This window comes from Anarrhichthys ocellatus, unplaced genomic scaffold (assembly GCF_004355925.1).
Source record: "Anarrhichthys ocellatus isolate YVR2014 unplaced genomic scaffold, GSC_Weel_1.0 scaffold45, whole genome shotgun sequence".
Taxonomy (NCBI): domain Eukaryota; kingdom Metazoa; phylum Chordata; class Actinopteri; order Perciformes; family Anarhichadidae; genus Anarrhichthys; species Anarrhichthys ocellatus.
The window spans coordinates 2,029,575-2,044,870 of record NW_022280075.1 but is presented as its reverse complement, the minus strand read 5'-3'; the positions used below and the strand labels follow the sequence as shown (position 1 = coordinate 2,044,870).

Sequence of the window (15,296 nt, the reverse complement as noted above, 5' to 3'; positions counted from 1 at the left end):
ACACACACACACACACACACACACACACACACACACACACACACACACATAGAGCTGCATCTTGGTGATAAAAACTGATTATGAAAGCTGACACCTGCTGGCAAACCCCACTGGACATCCAGACATCCAGTTAATAAGGGCGTGAATTCAACTGAAAAAAAAATAAAATCTGCTGTTGGTGAATGCTCACAGTTGCAATATGCAAGATTAAAAGATTACTTGTATTAAAGGGTCCATTCATCTAATGGTTTGCATTTAGTCAGCTGAAAGTAGTTCCAATCAAACCTATTCACAGTGAGGTCTGTGGATTTAATGTTGTTAATGCTGGTGTTTTTGTAGTGTGTTGAAATCAAAACAGACAATATCAATACATGTTTAAGCATCCTTAGAAGAGGAAGAAAAACATGTCAGTTACCTAAAATTAATAAATTTTCTCAGTTTTTGAGAACCCAGAAAGACAATAATTGTTGTCTGGATTGATACACAGAATCCTGTGTGTAGTTTACTGATCTTATACGACGTGTTTAATGGTTGTTTGTGTCCTCAAAATCTAACCACTTAAGCCCTTTTCAGACTTGGCATTATTTTGCAGTAAATGTTCATATTAATGACGGGACCGTCACGGAAAGAGCCACATGTGATATTTGGCATCTGCTGAGAGAGGATTGGTGTCACTGCGGGAGAGAGCAGCGGTGAGCTGGAAAATAATGATAAGGAGGAAGATGAGCGTTTTCTGATGGAATCTATTTTTCATTAAATCCTTATTTTATTAAATCACAGTGAATCGCACTCTACATTTTCTTATCAATTTAATCTTGTATCTGATGCTCAAGCCATTTTCATAATGTCCTACAGTGCACAAGTGTAAAATGATGAGACGATAAGTTGGGTCTCTCGTTTAATTCCTATTTGCCCAAACACTGAGTGTATGTGTTTTGCTGGATATTTACATTTTCATCCATGCAGTTGGCATTGAAGCGCTGGTCTGATTACTATTGCGGTTGTGCTGCACTGTGAGAGAAAAGTCCTTTCAACAGACGGACCGGATATCAGAAGAATCTCCTCAACAGCTCAGAATTGTCTCTGTCACAGGGTATTATCAAGCAGATTATTCAGTGCATAAGAGATGATAATTAAGTGACACACTTATAATGTTGCTCTTTAAAAAGCAGAACAAGACATGCATGTTTGACCTTGTGCTGCTGCAGCCTTAATGCTAATGTTATGACATTCGATTCAGACGATTGTGTCATGCTGGAAATGTTACACATCTGACCTGGTGACTTTAAAGTAAATGTGACTTTGGCATTTATTCAGATATGAAACCAACATGAATTTATATACAGTATTAGGCAGTTGTTGGTCTGTTCCTATACTACCTATGTGTCTTCATCACACAGAAATAGCAGATTCCTTAAAATGGCAATGTTTTTAAACTTTGTTTTGATTTTAGTTCCTTTAAATGTTTGTCCCCTTTTGTGTTTTCTGTCTGTAACTACGTGTTTTCATGCTGATGCTGCCTGTCAAGTCACCCTTAGAAAAGAGATTCCTAATCTTTATCACCGACGCTCATGGTTAAATAAAGTAAATAAATCAATCAATTACAAACCAAGCTGCATGTCTGAAAGGGGCTTAATAGCACATTTTGGTAACTTACTTACTTTTGGATTTTAATTCTAACTTTCAGCCGATCGATTTGCTGCTATGATACAGCCTGTCCAACTTGCAAATTAGCTGTCAGCAAATTATATTCCCATCTGTAAATTAAATAGGTTTGCATTGAGAGAAAATAACATCTGGTTGCTTATATGCTTTGATATGTACTGACCGTGCTGTTAATTAGCAGCTAATGAGGCCCAATTATGTATTCAAATCCTTGTCCTGGATCAGGATAAATTTGGCAAGATGCAAATATGAAGAGGATGACAGTTGGAATGAATTCAGGCTAAAATTGTTGTTCATGTCTTTGGCAGTGACTCGGACCACCACCTGAACAAAACAGCGTAACATCCCACAAGCTCTAAATATGACTTTCACATCTACTTATGAGATCCGAGCAAATAAGGAGGGAGCAGGAAGTCTGCTGCTGTGTGGGGCGAATAGACTCTCTTACACACATCTGCAAAGTAAATTGTTAGAGCTATGACAGATGTCAGAGTGGAGATTTCCTGAATAATTGAACAACTACACAGACACCAGTTGCCCCGGGGAAAGATGGTGAGATGAGGGGTGAAGGGGAGGAGCAAGGCACACATCATATTCTGAGTGTGCTCATGCCAACTAACACCACCGGAGATCCAAACAGACGGTTTTCACATTCAAAACTTTCTAATTAGCACAAACATACTCAAACAAACAAATAGTGAGTAAGGTGTGCAAAGTATTAACTTCTGTTCTTTTGCAGATATTCAGTTCCTAGGATCATCTCATGCCTTTCAGAGAACGGGGAAAAACAGTTCGTAATTTATGTAATTTTGCTCAATTTATGGTACGAATAGAACGAGCTTTGGATTTTAAAATTACATTTATTGTTCTCAGTCTCATATATAAAGAACAAATATTCCCACCATCATCACCTATCACATAGTAGCCTCTGCATTTATTTTCCTGGAATCCATTGAAAAACATTGTTGGAGGATAATTCTGATTCATAACAACTGGAGCTATATTTCATGATTGCTATCAGTAAAGATAAGGTTGTACTCGATAAGATAACTGCTGAGATCTGGTAAATACTCTGAGCTTTGTTCTCCAGAGGCCGACTATGTAAACCACTTTACTTGGAGGAATTACATTAATCGGTAATAATCCCGAATGCACAAAAACAGCAAGAATGTTTGGTAAAAGTTGAACCAGGACTTTTGACTCTAAACTGCATTGATGTATCAAAAGATATAGATATGGCATGAGAGCTCAGCCTTGTTGCTGAGGTACCACAACATAGAAAGTCATTGAGCTCCATTATAAAAGAAAACGTGGACACCTCAAACAAGGCCAAGTATTACTCTTTGCACTATGAATGTCTAAAGGCAAGAAGATCAACTTTTAACTGTCTGACATTGTCTCTCATCGTGTAAAGTCTATGGCATGTGCTGCTGGACTCAGGCAGAGACACTAATGAGCATGTGCTGCAGGCTGCAGAACACAAAATTAAAAAAGAAAACTTAAAAAAAAAAAAGAAGTTTTCAACTTTCACTGTAATGAATGTCCGCCATGTTGGAGCCCAATTTAGTTCAACTTTTGCAGTGGCTGATTCAAATAAACAAGAGGCTTTAACATTCGTCTGAACCAGACGCAAGACAAAGATGACTGATGCTTCTTTCGAACAGGAAACACAAAGACAGACAAATAACAACTAAAGGCTGAGGTCATGGTGGCATCACCTGTTCCAGCATGTTCTGCAGCCTCTCCGCCTCGAGGTCGATGACGAACTTCTTCTCCTGTCTCCGGTCCAGATCCTCCAGCAGCTGTCGGTAGCTGGCATCGTTGAAGTTTTCGACGCAGATGGCGCTGACCTGCCAGTTGTTTTGTCCCGCCTTTTCCATGATGGCCTGCAGGATGGCGTATCCTGATGCAGTCAGACACAAGGAGGAGTCACATCAAAGAGGGCGGGGAAGAAAATACAGCTTAACTTCTCACAACGCAAGAGTATCTATTCACTTACTGGATCATAATGCGTAATGATATGTTATTTATGTACCATCCATTCTTGGAAAAGATGAGCTCAGTATGCTCATTAACTTAGTTTAGCGTTTGCTATAACACTCTATGTAAACAGGAACACACAGACTACATGCACGTGGTTCGTTGTTAACCTTTGACGACGTTAGCTTTATACTTCTGATGAGTGTATTCACGCTCTAACAATCATAAAAGTGGTGTTCACTTGTGAAGATTATCTTGCTGAACAAAACGTCTATTATCATAAGCGTTGGTTTGCTACAGAGTTTATATTCTGCAATAATTTAAAAGCCAACGGAAAATCCAATTTGCTTTTTGTCGAGGGAATGAGAGTACAAAAATACATTATCCCTGCAGCTTTTTTTGTGCGTTCCTCGAAACTACTTTTTGCAAAGTATTTCACTAAGGTGCCTTGCAATTTTCTTGCAAGTGTGTTTTCATTCAGTAAACACATTGCGTGTCTTCTTGACGCCTAAAACTGCGTTGAAGGTATTTTCGCCCTAAATATTTAGGCTCTTCTTCTTCTTCTTCTTCTTCTTCTTCTTCTTCTTCTTCTTCTTCTTCTTCTTCTTCTTCTTCTTCTTCTTCTTCTTCTCCTCTACCTTTTAAATCAGTGGAATTGCATGAAACCAACAGCAGTAGAGCATTTTGTGTTGTGCACGTATCACATGCATCGTCATGCTGGTGTGAACTTTGCAAGACACAAACTGAATAGGGACCCACTCCCATTGGATCAATGCAACATTTTGCATGGTTGTCTATGGGTGTATTTTGATGCAGATCGGGATCTATTTTCTATTGTTAAAATGACATTAAGTGCTCCTTGAATGCTTTTGAGTTGTCAGCGTAACAACTCTTGGATATGTTAACTGATGAAACTGAGGCGGATATACTTCCTGGATGAAATATGGCACATTGGGCCATGTGATGTGATAACACATATTGCTTATAATTGCTGGTTTGACTCGCAAACTGGCTTCAGTTGACACAACATCCTTGGCAAGACCTCTTTTACAATCTAAAAGAAGCTGTGCTGAAGCAAATCTCCTCTCAAGCTTTTATGTTTTTCCAACCAGATCCTGGCTTTTCGTCCCGTCTCCATGAGTCGGATGTGGCACTAGACTCTTGACGGGTGGGGGGGGACCCTCGCTGTCAGGTTTGTGTATCAAGAAGATGAGTGTCAGAGAGAAAACTAGGGAGCTGTGAGGGCGGCTGTTCTCCAGCAGGAACAGATGTCCCCCTTAAACTGCCCCTCCTGGTAGCAATCACAATCTGGCAACCTGTCTCCCTTTGGTCCCAATTAGAGGATTAACCTGTGCTCTGGAAACCAGGCTCCCTCGCCACCTGATCTATCCCCTCCCTAGCCTCTCGCTCCCCATTAGAGGGATGTTGGTGCCAGGAGAGACTGCTGGTTGACAAGACATACACGTGCTCACACATGCATGTAACAGCATGTCCTCAGTTACCCCTAAAGGAAGACCTGGTTCATGACATTTTGGTTTGAACTGTTGGGAAGCCAGACCTCAAACAGGATGCAGTTATTGTTCATTTTCTCACTCATGCAAAAAAGACAAACGGGATTGCATGTTGCAAAAGCTAGAAACGAACAAAATGTGTTTGATGAGATATTTATTGTACCTCTATGACTTTTGGGGCAGACACATTTTCCTTCTGAGTTTTATTTTATGCCATTATTATAAAATCGACATTAGAGGGATGACAGGAAATGAGAGGTGATAGCTGGGTCCGACAAGAGCTGGTGGCTCAATCTGATACAACGCATTTCTTCTTATCGCAGCTCATACATGGTTCCTGATAAATAAACAAAATATAAAGGAGCGGCTCTGTGCAGGGTGGGATGCCACAGGCTTGGATAAAAATGACTCCCTGTGGTAAGCTGCAGCTACTTTCCTGCTATTGACTGAAGTCGTTTCAGCTACAAATGAGCAGCTGTTTGGTCTCCCCATTAGTGTGAAACATGTCGTCACACTGGTGTGCTGCTATCCTTTTGGTTTGGCATAGTCGATCTTATAAGGGGAAAGAGGCATGATACAATGTATGCAATGCCACTTAGGCACACGAGGGCTACACATATGACATAATGCAAAAAGACTGAGGCTATAGCTACACGTCCCAGGCCAAAAGTCAGCATTCACACCAGATGATGATCCATGTAGAAGACATCTAACTATAAAGCAAGGACTATCTGCACGTTCTTTAGTTAGAATCCACACAGTTACAACCACTATCTCACCAGATACTAATCTGCAGCTGGAGTGAGTTGCTTGTTCAGTATCTATGGCATGTCCTATCATGCCGCATGGTGTACACACAGTGCATGGACAGGAAACCGCAGTGGTGGCAGTCAGGGCAAGTAAAGCGTGCAAGGAGCCAGCTGATTACCAGATGATAAATGTGTAGCCCTGAGGCTGTTTGTGGAGCAGCAGCCAGCCGCAATCAGTATCAGCGTCAAAGACACAGCCGCGGGCAAGTGTGCAGACTAGCGCATGTCACGCTGATTGGAGCAGAGCTGGACACGAGATGGGAAAGGAGAGTAAGTGCACATCTGGGTTTATATGTGCGATCTCTGCTTCTTTTCTAACTTCCCCTCCCTGTTGTCCCTTCTGTACCCTCCAGTGTGATGCGTATTGTCGGTGTCTGTCTACAGGGCCTCCATCCTTCCTCCTTTCTCATTCAGCCAGTCCTTTCCTTTCACCTCTTGCTCTTCGGAGAGTACATAAAGAGGCTTGCGCTTTGAAAATGAGTCATTCATCATGGCCAAAACACACTGTTGCTACCAGTCAATCTGCTTCTCCTTTCCTCCCTTTACTTCCTCTTTGGCTCCTCTCATCATCTCATCTCTCCTCTCCACATTCTTCATGTTCTCTCTTCTTCACCTCATGTTTCCTCTCCTCCTTTTTTATCCTCTAGTTTTCTCTTTTTTAATCTCCTTGTTTTCTCCTATCCTCTCTTCTTATGTCGTCTTTTCTAGCGTCCACTCCTCTCTTTTCCATTTCCCTCTGCTTATTTCCTCTCCTTTCCTTTACTGCTCTCTTGTTTACTCTTCTTTCCTTTCTTGCCGTATCTCATTGTTTCTTCTCCTCTTGTTTCCTTTTCCCCCTCCTCGTTTCAGATTCTCTCATTCCTTCTAGTCTTACTTCCTCCTCTCTCCTTTCCTCCCTCATTTATGCTCATATCCTTTCCCTTCCACTCATCTTGTTTACTTTCCCCTCATCTCCTTATTTTTCCGCCTTCCTAGTTTCCTCTCCTATACTTAAATCTCCTTTCCTCTCCTCTCCTCTCCAAAAACATGTTCTGGATATGTTTTGTATTTCATCTTATTCTTTTTATTCTTCTATCTTTGCATATTTTTTCCTCTTCATTAATTGTTCCCCAAAACATTTCCTGGATTCTTTTTTACCTTTATTTATTATATATATTTATTATATATTTTCTTATGTGCGAGTGTGTATGTATTTATGGAAATTAGGGAAGGCTGAAAGGAACAGCACTCACTACAGTGCTACAGTATCCGGCCCCTTGTATCTCTGGAGCTTTGATGCAGGGAATCAGACTGGCGCTCATTGACTGAGCTCGGCCATGCGTGGGCTGATTCTACATTATAGTCAATACTGGATGAATGCCTGGCCCTGTGTGTGAAAAAAAATCCTCAGGCCAAAGTGCTGCAGCTTGCACCCAAAAGCCTTCTGAAACGCACTCGCATGCGCAAACAGAACACTAGTACGTCAGGCCATGCTGACTTGCACAGACACATTCATACCCTCTAACAAAGACAGAAGTCCTCATGACATATTTGAGGGTTTTAAAATATGCACGTCTGCCACTTCAGACACTGAGTATACTCCTACTCACACTTCTTGAATAGCGCCTGTAGTACAAAAACTCCACAAGAAATAACAAAAAATAATAAAAAATCTCAAAGCCGGTGCCTGCCTCTGCTAAAAGTGATCAAACTGATCAGCTATGAAGCTGGTGGGCAACATAAATGAGTAAAGCACAATAAAGGAAAGCTATATAGGAATAAGAAACAACTGAAAACTCCAATTGAAATCCAACAAAATGGTTTATCTATCATGAAAGAAATATATATTTTTTTCCATGCAGCATGGAATACAACTCAAGATCATGTGTACATTACATCCACCCAGTGATAGTAACCATGTTGAGCCAGTCATGTTTTTCATATCTGCTGTGTTGTATCCAGTATATGCTCGACAGCCAGTGTTTCCCACTGTTAGGATGACAACAACTTCCACAGAATGGCAGAAATAAACCATCAGGCAGTTGAAATAAGTTGCTGCTGCTCACTGATTTCAGCACCACGGACAGAGCTAGAGCTTGAGCAGCTTCACCAAAATACACAACAGGTTGTTTTTCTTACATTTAAAATCTCTTCTAAACTTGTGTTGTGAAATAAATATCTAGAATGACCGGTCAAGGTGTACAGATCATGGTTGGATTGTTATTTATCATCATCATCAGACGATAGCTGATGGATTCCGAGATTGCTTTTCAGTCAATGCATTTCGGCTCTTTTGCTCTCAACACGGACTGTTTATCTGCTTTCAACCAAAACTTGCTCACATTAGTCGATACTAGTCTACAAAAGGAAATCAGAAAGTTTCCAATACCAAAATCTTGCCCGTTGCCTTTACAGATTCTTCCTATGAATGCCAAATCTGTTTATAGAGATTAGTTATTTCTGAACTATTTTCACACCATTACTGGATTATTTATTTTTTTGTGGTGAAAACATAAATCCTAGAACACCAAACATGGAATATTATTTTCACATGCCTCCTTTTCCTGCAATCAACAGGGGATTAAAATCCATGCAAACCCAGTGTGTGGACGGGTTTGGACAATTATTTACAAATGTTCGGGTCGGGTTGGGTCGACTTGACATTGTACTTGTTTTGTGTGAAAATACAGTGTGAATCAAGTTAAAATGATGGTCTGTGTAAATGTGTGATTTCAGCTGTACACAGACATTCACTGCGTGAGAGTTTGGTGCTCTAAATAACGGTATATTCCAAGAGTACTCCGAATTTAGGGACTGTCCAGTTTGTGCCAGAGTTAATTTGATTGGCTTACAAGAAAGCACATTAAAAGTATCTAGTATTTGGAATAATCATTACAGGCACTTTCAAATCAGTAGGCGAAAGACTAAAACATTACACAATAGCATCATCTGTATTCAAGTCACAGGCTATTGCTGATCTTAAATCAGTTTTAATGCCAGATTGAGGCAACCTAAAAGCCAGCTTGTCTGTCTGTGGGGCAGCACGGTCGTACAGCTAGGAACCTTTGTTGTGTTTTTTGAAGAGCACTTGATCAGATACAAATGGGTTTTGTTGAGAGGAGGCTTTTTACCCAGTCAAGCATGTACGGGCTGAGATAAGAGGAAAAAAGAGACAGGGAATGAGTCGTTCTGCAAAGGCGGCCATCCTGATACACTCCCCACTCTGTAGCTCCTATTATAGCCAATCTGCTCAAACACTCACTGCAGTCTCAACAGCAGCAGAGAGAAAGCATGAAAATCCCTGACTACCTTCTGGGAAAATGAAAAGCGAGATGTGGAGATGTGATCCAAGCAGTGGCCCATATCCATTCTCTCTTGTAATGGGAATGTGATACGGGGGGGAGTAAGTACAAACCTATTGAGTCTGTGAGTGTGTATGTGAGGGAGAGGGAGAGGCGGAGACTAGGTGGGTGACAGAAAAAAGGAAAAGGGAAAAAGAAAAAATCCAAAGAGAGAGAAACACATACGGGTGACAGGAATACACGGTCCTCGTCCTCAGGAGGAGATGTGAGCCGGAGACAAATGGAGAGAGAGGTCCAACACTATCTATAACAATTCTAACAGCTACTGCACTGCAATATTGATTGCTTGGTGGCCCCCGAGACATGTTGTGGATTAAAAACAGCCATTATTTTACAGGCACATCCATTCACACCGCTGCGTTTGCTGCCATGTAGGGAGCATGAGGGCAAAGAAACGGCACACACCTGCCTGCTGACAGATTTATCCCAATTAAATCGAATTATTTTGAACTAAATATACTTATATTGTATATTGTATAGATAATGTAATGTTTGAGAGCTGAGGATATTTTTAATTCCTTAAAATTTGATTATTTTGCACAAAAAAAAAAACATGCACATAATCCAACAGGTCCTCATACCTGAACAATGAAATAGGTCTTTTGTCATCGCCAAAAACCACTCTCATGAGCATTTGATCTGCCATCTGTATCCTTCTGAGACCCAAGCTTTTGTTTGGTATACATTTTGAATTACTCCTAGCTGTGGGATAAGAAGATAAGTATACAAACTAAGCATTGTCTTCACAGGAAGTAGTTTCTGAAAGAATACATAAGATGTCCTCATATCGGTTTATTTCACTGCATAACACATACAGTTACCAGTGTGGAACTACTGCAAAACAGTTTTGCTAAATTTGCAAGCATAGGTTAGGAACGTCACATGTCAAAGTCACCAATTCGTTGTTCTCATTAACTGTTCAAGTATAACTTTATATAAACTGTTCAAATATGTTCATTTCGATGGCTTGACAAAACACAATTGCAACAACTTTGTTATTTCTACCAACGTTTGGGTCGCTTTTTACCACGACGCACACACGCACACACACGCGCGCACACACACACACACACACACACACACACACACACACACACCAGTGACTTATATACAAGAGTCCGAAGGCAAAAGAAGTCCATCCTCATCACTCACCCCGGTCGGTGTCGTACAGGAAGACGAATTTGTTCCAGTCGTAGTGGTCGAGGAGGGACAGGAGCGCCCCTCGGATGGACGGCCGGAGCTGCAGTGTGAACTGGCTCTCGCCTTCGGTGGGGAAGCTGGGCGTGATGAGGGAGATGTGCAGGGCGCTGCAGAAGGACGTCAACGTGTGGACCGAGCGCTTGTCGTACAGGCCGAAGATGGCGAAGACACCGCGGGAGTACTGGGAGCAAACTGGGGAAGAAAAATGAAACAATGAATAGATGAGAAGATAGAGCTAGTGGGGTTGTGCACTTGGTTGTGAAACATTTAAAAAAATTTAAAAAAATGTCAAGAGATATACAGACAATGAAAGTAGCCAAATGAAGACAAAGTGGAAAGTTTGTGGACTGGAAACCAAAACAATGTGCTAAAACAGGTCGGTGCAGTTTAAAAAAACGAATACATTTATAATATATTTTCCACTTCTTATTGGTCTCCTGTGTAAATTCAAATCTAATTGTTTTTCTATCATTCTCAAATCAAGCATCCGCACAGTTTAAGGACGTTGTCAGGCTGTGAATCAGTTCACTTGTCTTTTATTAAGCGCATTTCCCCCCATGATCATTTCATTGTGTAGGAGCAACAACAACAGCAAACACAATGAGGGCTCATCTCCAGAGAAACAAGATTGTTTTAAATGATACAAATATTGGCTAAGTGCCAGGAAACTGATAGCAGAGCACAGGAAGTGTTGTTTCCAGTTTGCTTCGGATCAGCAGTGATAGCCATCTTATTTGACAAATGCACCGTGGCCAGATGAAAAGAGAAGAAGACAAAGGAACGGCCGCTTTTCTGAATGACAAATGACGGCTGGCAAATGCGGTGAAAAAAAAAAAAAATCACCACAGCAGACTGCTTAACACCAGGACTGGAGACAAAATAACAAACCATTATCCCACTGATTACCACTTTAAATCCTTTTAAGGGAACCGCTGAATGTGGTAAACAGAGATCAAAACCAAATGCATCCGTTTCCTCTGATGCTTTCATCTCAAAAGCTGTTCTCTTCCCGCATTCAAACAGCAACAACATTTCCTACTGGTGCACTGAATCATTCCCCTCACTGTTGTGTAGATGTATACTAGAGGACCTCTTCCCCATTAACAAAACTCATCACGCACGGCTTCATGACATCAAAACAACACAAACTGAACCTGCGTCTGTTGTGTTTTATTAGTCGGACTTTGAATTAAATGGAAACTTCCCAATTTGGTAAAGTCTACACAAGTTGTGCGGCGCGCACATACCCAGTGTGTCCTGCTCAAGGAGATCTCCTCATTATAGAAAGGTTTGGCTGTCTTCAAGAGACGCGCTGTAATTGCCCACTTCTTTACTCACACGCAGAGCAACAACAGAAAGGGAAGATAATGAGCATGCTCTGCCAGTTTCTGGGTACGAGGAGAATCAGAGCGAGCGGCAAACTGAACGAAGAGGTCAAGATGTTGCTGTTGTTAAAGGAAAATGGGGGGTGGGGAAGCAAACAAGAGGGCTACTTTACTGACAAAGCCATTGTTTCCACTGTACTGTAGAGAGAGAGAGAGTCTGTCTTTTCTCATCTGCCTGCAGCTTCCTCCCTCAGTGAGACAAAGAAGACAACAGACCGAAAGAAGAAAGCAATGCTTCTTCTGTTGTACACACAATTAAGGTACAAGGAGGTGCTTGAAACTACAGTATCAGGAAAAACACTCGACAGCCAAGGCTGCACTGTGGTGGGGTTTGTTGTAACAACACCAAAGTTTGCTTTTTCCTTGTGTCATGACTCATACAAAATGTGAGTGTTGGCTGGCCAGATGTTGCTTCAAATATTTTCTTATTTATCTTCATGGATCTAAAGGATTGTACGTGACTAGAGAGAGACCCACGAGTTATTTACTTATTCTCAAATAAACGCCTTCAAGTCCAATTGAAAGGCGACAGAGGTGGTCCACAAGCTAGTCTGTTATATTAAAATAAGGTTTGAATCCAACGGTCAAGTGTCAATCCAACACATTCTCACACACATGTATCAAATAACGCAGCTTGGTTAGTAATCCTTAGTTTCAAACCACGACTTTGCACTCTGCGACTCACATTACCGCAGTTTCACAAGTGTATCAGAGAACTACTGTGGCCTCAGGTAACAACATAAAAAGATAAGGCTCTAGATTAGATTAAAGAGAGATAGATTAAAACATCTAGAGAGGATTTGTAATATTTCGCTGACATGAAGAAAACAGGTCTTTTTGCTCCTTTCGCCTCCAAGCCTCAGAGTGGGCGGGATGGTGTACGTGTTTGATCAACCTAAACAAACCTGTGCTGCCAAGTACTATGAGTATAAAAGCCAAGGACAGACAGCATATTCTAGTGGTGTTGAAGAAAAAAAGCATATAGATGTTGACATAGGTATGTTTTAAGATGTTCAATGTGCTACAGTTCATTTGGTTTCCAGCCCGCAAACTGTCTTTATAAGTGCACTTTTTTCCCTCTGTGTAGTGTTCGTTTGGTCATTCAGCTAGCGAAGGTGCAACACAAGACACGTGTCCGTACTGGTACATAAGGAGACATTAAAACTGCTATAATAAATATGTTTTATAATAAAACTAAATCATATGACCACTTGGATGTGAAAGGAGTCGACTGACTCTGTAGATCCCCTCAGCTCTATGCAGCGTTTCAGCATCTTTCAGCTCATTGTTTGTTTGTTTTTTCCCAGCCTGCAACTTTGCTGATTTTGCTCTCATTCGCTCTAAAGATGCACTGAACACTACAGCACCAAACTGCAGACACACAAAGTTACAGCGAGTAGCTGGAAGGAGTAGCAGATGTTTCCCTCAAGAGGAAGTGGAAACCAAACAAGAGCTAAAAAGAGAGTGAATAATGGACTTACAGTCATCAGGTGGACACAAACATGACGTCAAATTAATGTTACGGTTGGATGTCATCCTGTTGGATGTGTAAATAAACAACTTTGTGACAACACTTTTATGAATATGTAAATGTGGTATTCAAAACTTGTGTCCGCTACCCCCAATTGGCTACAAGAAATCAGCTGTTTCAAAGCAAAAAGAAGGGTTGTCTTACTATAAGTAAGTTGGGTTATTTCACAGATAAACTAAAACTAAAAACATACCTTTGTCTGTTTAATTACTTTTTTTTATCTCAAAAGACAATATGTTGCTGGAGAAAAAAAACAGCAGTTGGACTTTAACTGCACATATGGACACACCTGCTCCCTGAAGACCACATTGACTAACATTTACTCTAAGGGTTGGTGTGTGTGCGTGTGTGCGTGTGTCCAAATTGAGGGACGAAGGCCCGCAGGATTCGTGGTAGAGAGAGCGTCTACTCAAGCAAGAAAGCAGTCCAGAGGTTGGTAAATCCACACAGCTCCCTGATGTCCCCTCAAGGGATGAGATGACATCAACACACACACATACACACACACACACACACACACACACCCACACACACATCCCTGAATCCCCATATGTCAACAAAAACCCTCTCTCTAGATGCTACATTGCTATTATTGCAGAAATACCAGATTGAATAACAGCACATGAATATGCATGTAAGGAAACCGTCCAATCTGAGATCAAAACCCGACAGACTGGCTCAAACTTTGTCTCCCCCTGCTGTGTTTGTCTCTAATTACTGCCTGATATATTCCTCCAGGGTTTAACTCATTTGCTTATGTTAGACTACAACATACATATCATACATCAGTACTACCACAAACAAGAATATTGTATTTCAACCTCCGCTACCATGCCTTTAAATGAAGGACGTCTCTGCCACTCTTGCAGGAGACCGTCAGATGAATGGGGCCATTCAACTCATAGTAATGGAATTAACTATCATAACACTGATAGAAATTCATCACAAACACACTCGTTGTCACATTTACATCACAAGCATGATGAAGGAAAAACAGGATATAACTGATGGTAAGAAATCAATTCACATGTAAGTTAATGTGAGTTTTGCTAAATCAATTGCAAGCATGGGTGGATTACCGAACTGGCATAACGGGCCTAGGCCCAGGAGCCCAAGGGCCAGAGGGGGCCCCGAAGCCAGAGCTTCAGCATGAATTGCTGATATTAAGTTTGCATTTCTTGTTGCAGAGTAAAAGGATTTCCTGTCAATAACAGAGCTCTAAAAGTTCTACTGAAAAACCATCCTGATACATTTTAAGTTACTGTTCATCTCCTCAGTTTATCTATTCGACTACAAGAGCGGTGCATTTTGTTAATGTGCTGTTATGCTGTACTGATTAACTGTGTGTTGAGATACAGGTGAATTTATAATGAGGTTATAAAAGCTTTCCTGCTGTTCTCACTTTAGTGAGATCCTGTAAAATCCTGTGTGGGTTAGGTGGAGACTTATATTCTGACGGCTAGCAAAACCACAGTGTATACTTTGTTCTAAGTAGAAATGAAGCATTCAAAGGTTAGTAAGAATACAAAAGTATTAGCATCAAAATATACTTAAAGTAACAAATGAAATGATGAATTTATGTATCCATAATGTTTCAAGGTGGATCTCACTCTAATTGAGAACTTCCCTCCAAGGAATCATTACTCAATATTATAGCAGAAAATACATATTACAATTATCTAAAAATGACCACCGTTAAAGAGAAACATCTTCTTGACACACAACGTTTTAAAAGCATCATGAAAAACATCAGCGTTAGTAGGTTTGAAATCCTGAAGCAGCTGTCGGATTGGCCACCTTTCAGACGTGGCACCTCTGATGCAACAATATTCCGTGTGAAGTTTTTCACAATAAACATTCGGTCCAATTCTGAG

The 15,296-nt window shown here is 40.9% G+C and overlaps 1 protein-coding gene across 1 annotated transcript in view; it reads right to left on the bottom strand.

Annotated features, from left to right (window-relative positions):
* Nucleotides 1–13,741, bottom strand: part of gria4b (glutamate receptor, ionotropic, AMPA 4b) — a 54,468-nt gene extending 40,727 nt beyond the window's left edge. The window contains exons 1-3 of the mRNA XM_031868983.1: nucleotides 13,712–13,741; nucleotides 10,459–10,741; nucleotides 3,384–3,568 (exon numbers count right to left, since the gene is read on the bottom strand). Coding sequence (XP_031724843.1) covers nucleotides 3,384–3,568; nucleotides 10,459–10,741; nucleotides 13,712–13,741 — 498 coding nt within the window. The remainder of the gene's footprint in view (nucleotides 1–3,383; nucleotides 3,569–10,458; nucleotides 10,742–13,711) is intronic.
* Between the last annotated feature and the right edge of the window lie 1,555 nt (nucleotides 13,742–15,296).